This window comes from Rutilus rutilus, assembly GCF_951802725.1.
Source record: "Rutilus rutilus genome assembly, chromosome: 7".
NCBI classification, from domain to species: domain Eukaryota; kingdom Metazoa; phylum Chordata; class Actinopteri; order Cypriniformes; family Leuciscidae; genus Rutilus; species Rutilus rutilus.
Window position 1 is genome coordinate 8,752,042 of NC_140221.1, and position 17,044 is coordinate 8,769,085.

A 17,044-nucleotide genomic window follows, 5' to 3' on the forward strand; every position below is an offset into this window, starting at 1 on the left:
TACTCAAATAAAGAACGCTTTTGATGTTATTTTATAGACAAAATCTTCAGTCCCACTTTACATTACTGCAAGTGTCTTTAACTATGTGTACTACAAACCTAACCATACCACCAAACCTGCCCCTAATCTTACCCGTATCTTACCTCAATAGCAGCTAAAGTGTTTTGCATTACAACATGAACATTATAAGTAGATGTACCTAACTAACACTTTTATTTTATTTTAAATGATGTAAGTACATAGTAATTAAAGACACCTAATATAAAGTGGAACCTAATTTTCTACCTTATGCTTCATCAATTTTTATTTTTCGTTGGCATGAGAAACATACAGGGAAAACCCGGGGCAAGTTGTCACAAGGGCTGTATGTCAGAAGCTAGAAGGTTTTGGTCACTAGGGTGTCCTTGTTTCAGTGTAATTATACATTTAAGTACTGAGGAATATATATATATATAAAAAAAAAATACACGTACTTATATGGTCAGGGTTAGGATTAGGGTTTGCTCTATAGTGAAAAATAAATATACTTAACTGTTTTTGAAATATTTCTATAAGTATACTACAAATACATTTACATAATGTACTTAATATCCTGCAATTACACTTTTAGTACTAAAAAAGCTGATGTAACAACTAATTTTGAACTTAATGCACTTTAGTTATCCGGAAGTAATGCTGAGGTCTTACTAGTGCTAAAAACTTACGGACCGCAAATTAATGGTAATGTAGATTAAAAAAAAAAAAAAAAAAAAAAAAAAAAAAAAGGTTCATTTTCATAAATGTAAGGTTAGGGCAAATTGTACATTTTCACACAAATAATTATTTAATCTATTAATTAATTACAGAAATTATTGCAATTTATGTTGTCCAAAACAATGGTCTCATACGTTTGTATGTCATCTTGTGCATTTTCGCTGTTTAATACATTTTTTTTTTTTACTATTTAAATTTATGCAAAAAAAAAAAAAGCCGAACAGGCTGTTTGATGGTAGGTTGTATTGTGACAACTTACCGCATATAGTGTGAAATGACCTGCACATGAACTTAAAAAAAAAAGAGGCATAGTTTACTTTTAAACTAATGTGCAGTCAAGAATCATCAAAGTGTCCAGAAATGATTTATTACAGAGCATTATTCTGCAGCTATGACTGTTTGCCTTTCACACGCGGTTTCATTTTGACAAAAGCTGATAGTATCTGGACCCTAAAGCAAGAAAGCCTGCTAGCGTTCTTCCGCACACATGAAGCCTCAGGGAATAAAGCCGAGAGGTTCTCTTGGGATGCTCTGAGCTACAGTACCTGCTATTTTTACAAAGTTGAGAGATTAAGTGTGTACGTACATGATTACGACCTCAGTACCTACTGCAATACTTATTCAGGTCTTGTTCAAACACACACATACTGCAGGCGCGATTCAATTGCACGGAGAGCCAGGCCAATAACAAACATGAAGTGAGGTTATGAATAATCACAAACACCGCGCAGATAAAAGGACTGAGCACTGATGGCATATTTTAATGCAAGAAAAAAGGTACATTTGTATTAAGCATCAGTCACTAAAAACATCCTGTATTAAAATGAAGGAGCTTAGTGATTCTCTTGTGTTCATCTCGCTCAGGTGACGTGTGGACGAGGGAGTGTGTGACTCTCCTCCTCCTTCACTGCAGCAGATGAGCTTTGTTCCATTGTCAGTATAAAAGGATGAAAGTCTCATGTTACAATTTTCATATAAAATAACCCTGGGGCTTAAAAAGGCTTGGTGTGTTGGATCAATCCTGGGTCCCTTTTTTGTCGTTATGCTGCAGGTAATTTTCCGTCGCAGGTGTGATATTCACTTGTTCCTCAGATCTCTTTGAACCTGAAAGAAAAGAACAGATGAAACCACTGCAAACACATGGTGCAAAATTAAACGCTTCCCTAATAATCAGCAGATTCACTCAATGTAATAAAACAAAAACCAGATCAAATGGTCACCACCTGTGGATTTGACGAGTGTCAAAAGTGGCTATTGGAGACCATTAGTGGAATGAATGCATGTAGTAAAAAGCACAAAAAAGGCTTAGTTTAGCCTTTTTTGTTTTAATGGAAAATTCATTACCGGAAAAAAAAACTGACTGATAATTACAAGGGTGTTAGAGACATAATGATATTACAGTTGAAGTGCATACATCATTTTCCACCTCAACACACACATTTCTGCTAGTCATTTGGGAAAACAGTAAAAACTAACAGCTCCCAAGACGGGTTGCAACCTCTTGGAGTAATTGTGATTGCCTTGCAATCTCCAAAAATAGCCTTCACTGAATTATATGGAAAGCAGGAAGGCCCAATTAGTTCAAGCACAGAATTGCTTTGGTAATGACGATATGTATTTTGGGCAGCCACTAATATCAAGTACATGTAATGGCAATTAGCCCAAGCAGCATCATTCTGCAGATTTAAAGGCCACTAGCTAAATATTGATGGTTAAAAATAAACCTTAATAAAGTCATCTGCCAATGATGTCATAGCATGGAAGATTTAGAAAAAAAAATAAAAAAAAATAACAAAAACCTGTAAAAGTGCTAGTAAAGATGATGACCTCCTATTGAAGAATAATCAAAACATTTCTTAATCAGCCTATTAGAATGATCTCTGAAGGATCATGTGACACATGAAATTTAGCTTTGCCAACACAGGAAATAAATTACTTTTTAAAATATATTTAAATAGAAAACCACAACAACTTTATTTATACACTACAGGTCAAAATTTTTGAATAATTATAGAAGTGTCTATTAATGTATTTTTTATTAAATATTCAAATAAAATATTCAATATCTTCATTACAATCTTAAGGTGAAGAGAGGGCAAATGAAAAAATATATATAACAGAGAAATTCATGCACATATACATATATACACACATACACACACATATATACATATATATACACATATATATTTTAATTTGAATTAGGGCTGTCAACGTTAACGCATGCAATTAATTCAAAATCTATAGCAAGTTAAAATAATTTTACGCAAATAAATTAATGAAGCATGCAAAATTATGACATTAAAGTAATTTATGTCACGCAGTTAGATGATCTTAGAAGTAAGGAGTTTATCACACGCATCTACAATGCCGCAAGAACTTTCTATTCTAAACCTTTCGCTTCTCTGTTTCCAATCAGATCATTTTAAGCAGCAAAACACCAGGAAAGTTTTCAGTCCAGTTATCCAGTCCAAAAAAGCACTAATGCAAAGAAAATCAGTCTTAGGCTATAACATCTGAGATGGCAGAGAGAACAGTAACTCGCGGCCAGTTGTCCGTTTAGCTTTAAAACACGAACATATAGGACTCGTACAGTAAGTACGCGCGAGTCCGTTATATAGATGCTACAAAAAATGTGCACGTGCGCTTTTGGCACACTGATCGCACATTGTATTTATGCACAGACACATTTCAGTACATTTTATAACTGTCATGTGTATGTTGCTGTGTTTAGTAATTCTGAATGGATCCGTGTACAGGATTTTTTCCCCATGTGGTTCTGTTCAGTATCGAAACTTGACTAAAATTTCTAAAACGTAAACAAGCACTAAAAAGCTCTAAACAAGCTCTTTGCTGTTGCACTGTACACTGAATTCTGAAAAGTTTTGGTCTGAATTTTTTTCTTTCATGTGAGCTTTGGTGTGCATAAATGTATGAATTATATGGACTCCTTATATCATTTGGTTATTAGGTGTCATTTTGGAGTCTCTAAGGGTCCTTTTTTGGAAAGACACCTAAATTTACTTTGAAAAAAAGCTTGCAGAAAATACTGTTTTGTGAGAATCATCCTTCAGTCTGAGAGTTTACTTTACTGGATAGCAAATGCTGACAAAATAATCACGCTAAACAAGATAAATGATGTACGCTTAAATTTCACAATAAGTATGTAATTATGAACACAAAGGGTGCAAATGTTAATCTATTGACAGCCCTATATATATATATATATATATATATATATATATATATATATATATTATATACCAATACATTTACATGAATATATTCAGGATCTCCTTACATATTTCACCATAAATGCAAAGAACAAGAGTGAATTAGGGATATTCACCCTCTCTGCCTTGTAGTGTATCCGCACCATCCTCTGACCTCCTTATAGACGAGTCTGGACAACAGCTACAGAAATAAGAACAAGGGGAGACAGTGAGAAACTGGCTTGAAAACACACATCCTTCATGCTATTACACACTGGATAATATTACAGATAATATTGGAATAAACAATCATTATGATAAACAGCAACTGAAGTCTCACCAGGCAGGCCAGTACATCAGCAGTAATGAGCATATAGAAAACATTGTTCCAACCGGTGGGAGAGATCAGACCAGCCAACAGAGGCCCAACAGCGGCACCTAGAGGTCATTAAACATGTTACACAATATGTAACAATTGTGAAGTTTTCAAAACAAACATTTGTTTCTGAATGTTACATTTAAATTTACTGTCAATAGCCTTTTAAAAACATTGCTCGATTTTTAACTGCCAAGTACAAAACGTTTAAAATTCACTGCCAGATTATAACACAATAAATAGAAAAAAACCCTCACATTCCCTGCATACCTATTGATCCAGTGCCGTCAATAATGGCGGTCACAGTGGACAGTGCCCTAGAGTTCCCTCTCAGACACTCGTGGGTTCCCTAAAAGATAAGAAAAACATGAAATTTACAACACATAAAGCTTGATACATTACAAAACAGTTTATTGATCAGTTATTGACAGCGAGATTTTAAAGGTCAGTGTTGATAAATCTGTTTTGAGTCTTTATTTATTTTTTGAAACTTTACAAATGTCCATGTGAAGAGCACATGGAGGAAAACGCTTACTAAGTCAGCTGATACAGCAGTGGTGATGAGGGCGTAGGGTCCATTCACGAGAGCACCACACCACAGCAACATGCCTGCGGGTCAGAAAAGGGCATAGGTGGAGGTGCAGACACAAAAGAGACATGCTGTTATTTGTGGGAATCAATATTCACAAGATAATTGTTTAATTGATAATTAACAACATCATTGGACTGTTGTGGTGGATTCAAAGGCAAACTTAACTTTAATGCAATTTAAGTATTAGAAAAAAAAAAAAACAATCTTCAATTCTGATCATGCAGGCTGAAACGCATGCAAAAAAAAAAAAAAAAAAAAGTTCATGGTGGATTTCAAACCACCTATGCAAAAGAAAAAATATGTTTTTCTGACCAAAAAAAAAAAACAACAAAAAAAAACACAAAACCAACACAACATGCAAATAAACACAAACACACAAAACACAACCCCCCCCCCCCCAAAAAAACACAAAAAACACACACAAAAAGGTTGGTACTCCATACTCACCGATGGTGGTTGGCAAGCCATTCTGGCCGACCTTATTAAACAGGAACAGCTTGAGAAAGAAAAGCAAATATGAATAAGCAGTTCTCTAAGGAAAGATAAACCTGTCCATCCATTTAGAGAGGTTCACAGGTAAACTCGAGCTTGAAGGCGTTGTGTGTACAAGATTTCAGTAGTCTGTAAAAACTGTGAGCAAACTTTGACAACTTGTTGCGAGCTAGCCAGTTTGACACTTTTCTCTAGGAAGCACAATCTACTATGAGGAACATTTACAGACAGAATCAGTGTCGCTAGATATAAACATTGCACATTAAATCTGAACGAATACAAATTTGATGGTCCATAAAACGAATGGATTAGCTTTAGTTAATGGATAAGGGAACATTCAGTGCTTTTACATCCTCTTAATAGTTCAAATCAATTTGCAATACCTCGCTAAAACGCAAGTTTGCATTTCGTGTTTATTTTGTAGACATTTTGCTCAAAGTCTGGGAAAAAATAAGGCAAAAGAACAATTGAGACTCACCATAGGAGCAGCAATAATCAACATGGCACAGCAAGTCGTGGCTCGGCCCCCGCTGTAGTCAGATATCAATCCAGCCAGTATGCCACCTAACACAGAAAAGAAAAACACTTAGATATTTCTAATGGCTAAAATAAATCTAATATTTATCATATCCACTTGCTTACCCACGATTCCTCCAACATCAAATAATGTAGAAAGGTCCCCAGCTTCTTTAGGATCAAAATGAGCTAAGGAATAGAGCAGATTCTGTGATTTGTAGCAATCTATAGGGGATTTTTTGGACTGTTTATTTGTGCATAAGAGCCGAAAGAGATCTGAGAGCATCTGATGAAGGATTCTTACCAATATTAGAGATGTATAAAGGAAGCCAGTAGAGGAAGGTGTAGCTGACCAACTTGGCAAAGAGCAAACACAAGGAGAACTCCACCACACCCTGCAGAATGAAGACAGTACATTTTTCAACAATGACATTATGATATTTACTTCTGTCCTGGCAACAAATGAATGTAGCTGTTACTGTTCTGTACGAACTTGTACACATTTGCAACATCTTATTTCCTTATTTCTGATGTTCCTCAATAGGGTGAATTGCTTATTTCGTTGCATTTGTCATACAAGTTACTTTACGTGAAGCATCTGCTAAAGGTAAAGGAATAAATGTAAATCCAAAAATGGACTAAAAATGTTTGAAGACTTTTTATTTTAGCATTTTACACTGTAATACGTCTTATTTTCCACAAAAAATTTAGAAACATTTTTAAATCAAGATACACTATACACTAACATGAGAAGCAAAATTACTTAAGATATTTAAGTCTTGTTTGCTTGAAATTTGAGTTTAGAGGTAAGAAAAATAATCTTGATTTCCCTTTGAATAAATTTTTTTAAACATATTTTTTCTTGTTTTAAGCACAAACTCACTTAATTTTGATGATTTATCATTATTTTTATTTATTTTATTAAGTAGGGATGGCCACTACTACAGATATAAGTCAATTAACCAACTTTACTTGTCTTATAACAGCTTTGGATTGGCCATGCCGTGGTTTCCCACATACACTTATCTAAAGTAACATTAAATTAAAACACACCCAGATTTAGGTTGGTCAAGCAGCACTTTTGCTGCCCTATACAGAAATTCAGTTCTTGTCTTTGCAAAACACATACACTTGAATTAGTGCCAAATATTAGTCGTCATAAATATGACGCAAAAATTGCGGTAACATACGAATCCGTTTAATCCACTTGGGAAAACAATTTCAGAGTCAGTCGGAATAAAATCAAATGTAATGATTTATTATGCCAGGTAAATGTATCATGCCAATTTCATAATCAGTTCAGAGATAATAAATACAAAACATCAAATGCTCTGGAATAAAGAGCGAAGATGCGAACCTGACATTATAAAACACATGATGCGAAGTGTTTAGCATACACTCAGCATCACAGGCTCATTTGAGTTACAAATCGCCCTGAGCCTCTTGTTGCAATTCATTATATACCCAGACCAAGACAGAAACTTCTTTCACATGGAATCATTTGCTAACAATGGGAATTTGCATTCAGAGTTTACACCTTTTGAGAGCAGGAGGCCATTTGCCTGGAAGACGCACCCTCCTCTGTATGCAAGTTATCTAAACTCTTAAAAACTTTATTACCTTTTGTTTTACTTCTTTGGGAATGAGAAGTGTGCCAGTCACACTTAGTATCCACAGGAGTATATAAAAAAATTTTTTTTTTGAATGGGAGCTTATTCGGTGTGCGGATCTGTTACTTACTACTACATGCCAGTCACACTTAGACATTTCAAATGATACCAAACATGTATAATTACTTATTGTACACATTTAACATTGCATAGGTTTTTAGTGAGTTTTAGGTGAGAAGGAGAATCGGGGGAGTAGGGGGAGATGATGAGACTGTAAAAGTGAGGTGTGAGCTGCACTGTATGGTGCATCTTGGATGTTGCTGTTACATATGCAAGAGAGTGTTCAAATGTTAATTCTCAGGACAGCCTTTTGCTTTCTCGCGGGGTAGCCAGACTTACTGGCACCCGCCTTACACACTTTTGCAGGTTAAAAAAAAAACTCTGTTTTAAAGCTTGATGCTGGTCACTATTCACTGCCATTACATGGACGAGCATGAGTGGGGCATTTCTTTCTTTTTTTTTTCTTTTCTCCTTTTATAGTCTAAAAAAGATAGGTCATACGGCATTAGAACAACTCCAGGGTGAGTAAATTATGACATGATTTTCATGTTAGGGTCAACTATCCCTTTAAGTGGGATTTGTGTGGGATTTAACTTTCCCATTTTGCTTCCCCTGTAAATGTACATTGACTTAAGAATGTTTAAATATTTGTTTTATAGAAAACAAGACAAAAATACTAGCAAGAAAAACATTTTTCTTTCAGTGTACACTTTAGCAAAAAATATATATTTAGATTGGGAAAGCAAAAAGCATGATTTTTTTTTTTTTTTTACACTTGACAGAATTGGCTCATCTACAATGATGAACAGATCAGGTCAACTCCATCTCTTAAAAATACATTCTTTACATAGACTGACTAACAGCTGTGGGAGTAAAACTGTGAATAACAGGTCACTCACAGGAATCTTGAGCGCTCCGCTGAAGCTGATGGCTTCTGTGTGATCTTCCACCGGCTCCACGGCTGTGGAGGTGTGACTGCTGAAGATCTCCTCATTACTGGACGAGTTCCTCAAGAGAGGCTCCTGCTCCACACTCTCCTAAACACAATAGAGCCTTGTTAGTGTTATATAATGGAGGAAAAACTGTCTGTTAAAGGAAGAACAGTAAGAGACAATACTTAAAGTACATACTGTATACTTAATGGTGGAATACACTACATGACTTTTGCACAGCTTTTCCTCCTGATTTGCAGTTTGGAGGAGTCAATGCTAGTTGCTGGAAATTATAGCCACTCTGCAGATTTTGGTTAGACAGAGTTGACAGATTTCATAGAAAATCAGTGTATGATGGGCAGAGACTCCCATTTTTCTTTCTTAGCTTCAAACTATGATTCCTTCCAGTTGGAGGGTATCAAACATGTTTGATATTTTGAGCTGAATTTAGAACACATACTGTTTTTATTTGATCGTGAGTCTTTTAGCAATGAGGCACGTTTCTGTGTAGGTTTGTTGTGTTCGGCACAACTTGAAAAACTGGTAGTGTGTGAATCTCAGTCATTTAGTGTATGAGCTTTAGAAGCTTAGAGTATGACCAGTTTGTCCTATGTAACCATTTACAAAGTCAGCAAGTGTTCTTAAATGTTCAGATTTGAAAAGTCATGTAATGAATTCCAGCCACTGAGATCAACTTAAGGGGGCCGCACACCGGACGCGCAGCTCAGCGCCGCGCCCCGCCACGTCTAGGACAACTCTCACCTGAAAATCCGATAACATCAGCAATTTTCTGATTTCTGTAAATAAATATAAAACTAAATGTATATTGCAGCACAGGGTTAAGTCTGTATATACATTAACTACGATTTGAGACACATAAATGTAAATTTAATATAAAACTATGTAAATGGCGCTCTGTGGCGCGGCAGGATTTTGAACACGGTCCTGAGCCGTTGCTGGGTGCCGCGGACAGACACCGAAAGGCGCCGCCGGTGTGTGTACCCTCATAGAGAATAATGTGTTCGAATTTAAAAGACGCCGCGCCGCGCCGAGCTGCGCATCCGGTGTGCGACCCCCTTTAGTTAATAACACAGTTCAACAGACAGCTAAAACTCATCCAGATTGCATTACGAACTATTTTCTCTCTGTTCACGAGTGCTTTTTCTGCTTTCAATTCTCAGGTAATTTCTCAGCCAATTCACTAGTGCTGTGTACTATCTTGTTGCAAATGAGAGGCCAGAGGTAAAGCAAATACTTCAATTTGTCAAAAATGTTTTATCTGTTGTAAGCCTTTTTCACATTAGTTTGCAACTCAGCTCACATATGAAATGGCTGTGAGGGGAGAACTTCTGTTTGGCTGGTCATGCAAGTTAAGCAAATTTATGGTAGAGAACCTAGCTTTAAAGTTTCATTGAGTAGATACCTCGTCAAATATTTAGCAGCAGGAGAAAAGTCATTTTTAAATGAACTCACGTGGTGTTGTGGTGGAGTACAGTTCACATCTTCAGGTTCTGTAAAAGAGAAACCGCATGGTGTGATTCTGTTCCTGTCTTTTGTTGACAACATGGATGCAAAACATGCCAATTCCCCTCTGATATAACATGTGTGACTTACTTTCAACCAAGAAGAAAAAGCAGATGACTCCAGTGCAAGCGATGATGATACCAGGCACAATGAATGACAGGCCCCACGCGGATGACACATAGACCCCAGCAATAAGCGAACCAAGAATGTTTCCCACTGAGGTGTGAGAATTCCAGATTCCCATGATGAATCCACGCCTGCATGAACAGAGCATCAGGAGGACTGAATATACAGAGCAACCTGGCATTTTGACAATCTTAAGATTCAATTACCAATTAATTTGGAGTTATATTGATTTTGGAATTTCAAGGTCAACATGAAATCAAAAAGGACCCCATTTACTTTATTAATGCACTGCCTTTCAAAAGTGTGGTGTTAAGATCTTTGAATGTTTTTAAAAAGACTTTTCTGCTCAACAAGGCTGCGTTTATGTGGTCAAAAACACAGTAAAAACAGTAATATTTTAAAATATTATTAGAATTTTTTTTAATTTTTTTTATTGAATATATTTTGTAAAATGTAATTTAATCCTGTGATGGGAAACCTGGATTTTCAGCATCATTACTCCAGTCTTTGTTCTACTTCATATTTTTGTGTTAACCAGGATAAAAAAATTCTGGATTTTTTTAATTAATAGAAAGTTCAAACGGACAGCATTTATTTGAAACATAAATCTTTTGTAATATTATAAATGTCTGTACTGTCACTTACATAAAATAAAACATAAAAATAATAAAAATAATCGTACTGACCCAAAAATTATGAGAATAATATTTAAAGCATGAAAAAAAGCCTGGTAACGCTTTACAATAAGGTACCATTTGTTAACATTAGTTAATGCATTTACTTACATAAACTAACAGTGAGCATTATAATTTAGTTCACAGTGTGTTAACTAATGTTAACTGAACAGATAAAATGTTTGATTTTAATAATGTATTAGTAAATGTTGAGATTAACATTAACTAAGATTAATAAATGCTGCAGAAGTATTGTTCATTGTTAGTTTATGTTTACTAATGTAGTTAACTAATGTTAACAAATGAAACCTTTTTGTAAAGTGTTCCCAAAAGTTTTTAATCAAAATGTAATAACTTTGTCTGCCTCTGGCATAACTTAGGTCATGCAGGTTATTGGATAACGTTAATAAATAGCTTATAAATAGTTATTTGGAATAGTTTTACTAACTCAAATTCATATCTGGCTCTTTAAAAAAAAAAAAAAAAAAAAAAAACACTGTTCACCATCCAATCAATTCCTGATGGATAATGATGCATTCTCTTGTTTAATATCCTGTTTCACCCTGAAATGTGTCATATTTTTTTTTATGTTAGGCATTGTGGGATTGTAGCAGCAGGTATGGACTGTGGAGATCTGCATTTAGTTGTGTTAGTGGAAAATGCAGATACAATTCTGCACTGTCAACAACACATATACTGAGCAAGCAGCACAGAATTTGACAGTCACTTACTTTCCCTTCCCAAACCAGTTTCCAACACACGCCACCACTGCCGGCCAGCCTGTTGTCTGCACCAGACCATTTAAGGCCTGCAAAAGAAAAACGTATCAATCAGCAAACCTAATGAGCACATGGGACATGTTCAAGAAGCAGTGTAATCCGCATGGTTCGGTCATGTGCTAGCCGTGTGACTCGTACCAACATGACTCAAGGTTTACTGTGAAATAACTCTGGGCCAGTAAGACTGAACTAAGATAATGCTCAACCTGATACATTTCTGTCTGTCAAACACTTATAATGTTTTTAATTGACAATATGCCAAATGCTTTTAGTTTAATTTTGAAAAATCACTCCTGACTAGAAACGTGCCATTGGGGAAGAATCACTTCTGTTTTTTTGGTTTCGCAATGAGAAATTCTGGGACTCTTTCTCTCTCTGGCAAAGTTGAGATTTAGATGAATTTTTCACTAAGCAACACACCTTTATACATTGGTTTATATTTATAAAATATATCTAGCTTACCTGAACTAAGCAATAATACCACAAAGAGTGGATTCGCCAGTAAAATCCCAGGCCAAAAAGAGCGGTGAAAAGGCCACTGAGAAGCATCCCTGAGCTCAGGTAGTAACGCAAGGGCAGTCGCTCTCCAAACATCCCACTGTCAAAAATATTTCAAAAACAGATGTTATACCTCAAGCAAAACACACCAGTCTAACAAAGAAAATCCAATATCATACCTAAAGAACATGCCGATAGCATATGCAACGAGGAAGCAGTTGTCCAACACTCCAAATAGGTTCTGGTAATTGTTCTGGTCTGAATTGAACAGAGATTGATGCGTTAATACACACTACTGTTTAAAAGTTTTAAGGTCAGAAAGACCTTTTTTTTTTAGAAATGAATACTTTGATTCAGCAAGGACATTCTAATTGATCAAAAGTGACAAAAACACAATGTTTCAAAAGATTTATTTTTCAAATAAATGTTGTTCTTTTAAACGTACAATTCACAAAGAATGCTGAAAGAAAATCTCTGTTTCCACAAAAACATTAAGCAGCACAACAGTTTTCAACAGTTTCTTGAGCAATCAAAACACCATCTTTGAATGATTTCTGAAGGATCATGTGACACTGAAGACTGGAGTAATGATGCTGAAAATGCAACTTTGCCATGCATTGCTTTTTAAAATATGTAAAAATAGATATTGTAAGTTGTAATAATATTTCACAATATTTTTACTGCATTTTTAAGCAAATTAGCAAACTTTTCAAAGTGTATGGATGGAGGGATGAAGTGCAGATCTTACTTTATTCAAAAGAATCAAACTCACCAAAAGGAGCCCAATCACACCAGGTGTCATTGTCAGTGATGTTGAGGTCTGCTGGGTGAATAACATTAGAGCAGTTTCTGTGCAGCTGACTCTGTCAAAAAAAAAAAAAAAATTTTTTTTTTTATATATATATATGTATTATTTAACACATCTTACACATGCAACTGCAATCATGTGATTTATCTGTATAACAAAATCTGTTTGTTGCATGACCTACAGATCAGGCCTATCACTAGTTAATGTTTAGTTTCCAGGTCTATGAATTTTTATTACCTTGACAATACTGATAGGCTTTCGAGAGAGGTGGTAGCTGGTGTAGAAGACAAATGTTAGGATGAGGATGGAGAATCTGTACCTAATCAAAAGGAATAAATAAAAGGAACGTTTTTAAAAAATTTTTTTTACAATATTGGTGCAAGCAGAATGTGTTTGCCTTATTACATAAAACAGTCAGCAGTGATAGAAATGAAACCACATTTCGTGACGCACAGGAAGACACTTCACCTAAGGCAAACACATACACACACTGAATGATCTATATGAATTTTTTTACACATTTCCTGTGGGGGGGGGGGAGCATGGTTAACACAGTGTACATCAGTCTGAGGGCTATGCACACTGCAAAAGAGAAACCTCTCTGCTCTGTGGTTACTGATCAGGTACACACATATGAATAAGCAGGTTTAAACTGTGATGGAAGATTCTTAACAAATAAAACAAAACAAAAATAATAATTCGAAAAGAGTGTTTTGAGTAAGTAAATTAATTTATACGGTGCACTGCATACTTAAATTGTGGTTAGTGATTTTTAATCAGATAAAACAAATACATAAATTAAATAAAATTGTGTATTCAACACGTTGAGATGTACATTAGCACTAACTGAAAACATTACCGATGATTAACGAGGGACTTTTAAGCAGCGTCAAAAATCAATAACATTACCAAAAATCAATAATCACGTCTGCAACAATACAAAACCCACATGATGGGATAAATGTAACATCATAAAGCCTGTTATCTGTACACAAGTATGATGTGTTTACATAGGGCTGTTACTCACCAGCTGTCTCTGGAGAAAGAGGTAATGAGTTTAATGCCCGGGGCAAGAGATCTCATTTTTACAGGTTGTTGGTTTCGTTGTAAAAAAAAAATAGCTTTACTAAAGATTAACCGACGTTATAAACAATACATAAAAAATCCCATTTCTATTAAAATTCGTAAAAACGCAAACTTAAGATTAAAATCGTACCCGTAAAATCAAAAGCAAGTAACTTAACTTAGCCTAAAACAAACATACAACGAAACTAGCTGACTAATCGCGTTTTGTACCTCAGATCAGTTTGCGTTAATTTCTCACGACCTAAAACTACGAGTCCATCTAAACATGTTCATTGGAAGCCGGGAATCCTAAACCAGATGTAAATGTTGCCTTTAAAGTATCGGAGACGTACTGTCATTTCCTAATTCCAGAGGTGGAAAAACCTTAAAGCGCTCTGAATTTCCAAAGATTTCCATGGTTGCCTTGACTGGTGGTCCGTCTACGTTTTAAGCCGGGTGCTATTAATACCCGTTAGTCTGGTCTACAACATCACATGAGAATTCATTGATCTTTAGCTCAGGCAGTGCAGCTGAACCGTCGCCATTCCTGTTTTCAATTTCCATCCCGGATTTGCGGCACACACTGGACTCGATCTCACGGCGGAGTGAACACGTGATAGCCTACAGATTGACGTCATCACCTTAACCCTTCATTATTCGTTTAAACTGGCCCCATTGTCTTTATGGCAGGGATTCACAAACTTTTGTCAGCCGAACCACTTTGACCTGAAATATTGACTTAAGTATTTAGTGATTATGTATTAAAATGTTTTAAAATGTTCAATATTTCAATAATTTAGCAACATTGTCACATGTTCACGGTTCTCTGATGTCGGTCAATGGTCACATGACATGCATGTAAACAAATAAAATATTGTGTTTAATATATGTGCAAAAATATTTGAATTGTTATTATTTTCAAACTATTTATTCATTTAAATGTAACCTTTTATCAATTAATTATTATAGTTTAATTAATGTAAGAACCCCCTGCAGTTCCCACAGGAGCCGCCAGGGTTTTGCAGATCCCAGTTTGGGAAACTTTGGTCTATGGTTGTTTTGGTCTTGATTTTCAAAAATCAAAATGACAGAATTCAACAGCAAGTTCTTGACATTTCTTTTAAACATTTTCACATTTTGCAAGTATAAATTGAAACACACACACACACACACACACACACACACACACACACACACACACACACACACACACACACACACACACACACACACACACACACACACACACACACACACACACACACACACACACACACACACACACACACACACAAAAGGAACTTAAAATTAAAGGGCATCACAAACATAATGTTAAATTCATTTAGCAGGAATACAGTTCTTTGAGCTTTTCGATTTTTTTAAAAAATTCTAAATAAATTTTAGAAGGCTGTTCCTAATTATTTATTCCTAATTAAATTTTCCTAATTACAAAAACAAATCGATAAGTGTTAAAGCAATACACCAGTTACAGTGATTTTAGTAGGAGTAAATAAATAAAGTATAACCCCCCCCCCCCCCCCCCAAAAAAAAAAAACCTTAATTGTGATAAATTAATTGTGCATGGTCCTGCTTTCTTTCTTTTTTATTTAGGCAACAGTAATATGATATTTGACATTCAATACTTTATCAAAATAAAGTACAATAGTTCCTTATAGTTACAGTTTTACTCATTCACTCAGATTTAGGTATCAGATTTAAATAATTTTAATATTACAGTGTTTATTCAAAATATGTATGTTGCTCATCCTGCACATATCTTGAGCATAGGTTGCACTGACAATACAATTGAGTTATGTAATATGCCAAATAAACCCAAGATTGTATGTATCAAAACTAAACAACTTACATCTGACTAGAAATGAGGATGATGCTTTCTGGAATGGAAATAAATACTTCTTATTTCCATAGACACAGACAGAAAAAAATGTGACTGCTATTCATTTACTGACTTCTCAACCAGATATTTATTTGCATAATGGTTGAATAAGTGTATAAAGGTCACATACAATATATATTGCAATATAAAATATTTTTATAATAAAAAAAATATATATTTATTTATAACTATGTACCAGAGAACTGGCTTTTGTGTTGATCAGGAAAGAAAATATATATACACTATACATTTTCTGTCCAGGCAATAGTATATACTGTATACAGTGTACATATATAAAACAAAATAGAGATAAGCTATACAAATCTTATGTAATAAAGCAGCAGACCCAAAACACTATAGTCTTTTAGAGCTGTTTTACAATGGAATCAAAGTTTCCATAACTGACTCTGCTATTTTCCTGTTTATCACTGTTTTAACTCAACCTGTATTGTATAAAGCGCTATAGAAATAAAAGTGACTTGACTTGATATAAGGCACCTGAAGACTGACAAAAAGCATGCAACTTCAAAATACATTGAAATGTCTCAAAAACATTTAAAATAATCCGATGGCTTCTAAACTCACTGGAGGGTCTCACTGTCAGATTCAGCTGTGGCACAGGAATAATTATTTCATTTCTCAGAATGCAGTGATAAGGAGCAGTCAAAAAAAAAAAAAAAAAAAAAAAAAAGGACCTTCAATTATCTGTTTAATTGATTTCATTATTTTATCTTCAGTTACAAGTGAAAATGTCACAATTCTAGACGTACTGATCAATGGTGCTCACTGTCCCTTTGGGTGTTCGGTGTTTTTAGCCCCCAACGGCTCCTTCCAGGCAGTGAGGGGATGGGTAGGTTTAAGGTTGAGGTTAGGGTTAGCTGCCTGGAAGGAGCCATTGGGGGCTTAAAACACCATCGAGCGTCCCTTTGCGTCACCTGGTGGTGATTTTGCAAATGAGTTTCACATAGTTTCACATGTCATGCATGATCATTTTGACTTTATTTTCTTTAAGGTTTTTTTTTTTTTTAAGTTCACTACATAATTATACAATGTGAAAAATAGTAATAATGAGTACATGTTTCCAATTTATGCAGGTAAGGAATACATGAAGTGGATAAATATAGTAGAAA

At 35.1% G+C, this 17,044-nt stretch overlaps 1 protein-coding gene across 2 annotated transcripts; it reads right to left on the reverse strand.

Moving 5' to 3' along the window:
- Positions 1-1,485: 1,485 nt before the first annotated feature.
- Positions 1,486-14,656, reverse strand: slc37a2 (solute carrier family 37 member 2). 2 transcript variants are annotated; one of them, XM_084414604.1, is made up of 18 exons: positions 13,980-14,656; positions 13,190-13,271; positions 12,917-13,007; positions 12,324-12,402; positions 12,109-12,244; positions 11,599-11,675; positions 10,158-10,324; positions 10,017-10,054; positions 8,511-8,648; positions 6,246-6,336; positions 6,068-6,130; positions 5,904-5,989; positions 5,381-5,429; positions 4,877-4,950; positions 4,612-4,690; positions 4,306-4,403; positions 4,103-4,167; positions 1,486-1,857 (listed from the first exon to the last, which is right to left on the reverse strand). In XM_084414604.1, the coding sequence occupies exons 1-18, from the start codon at positions 14,033-14,035 to the stop codon at positions 1,842-1,844; spliced, it is 1,485 nt and encodes a 494-aa protein (XP_084270730.1). In that variant the 5' UTR covers positions 14,036-14,656; the 3' UTR covers positions 1,486-1,841. The 2 variants fall into 2 exon arrangements, with proteins under 2 accessions (XP_084270730.1, XP_084270731.1); XM_084414605.1 differs by having other exon boundaries at positions 4,055-4,167; positions 13,980-14,584.
- Between the last annotated feature and the right edge of the window lie 2,388 nt (positions 14,657-17,044).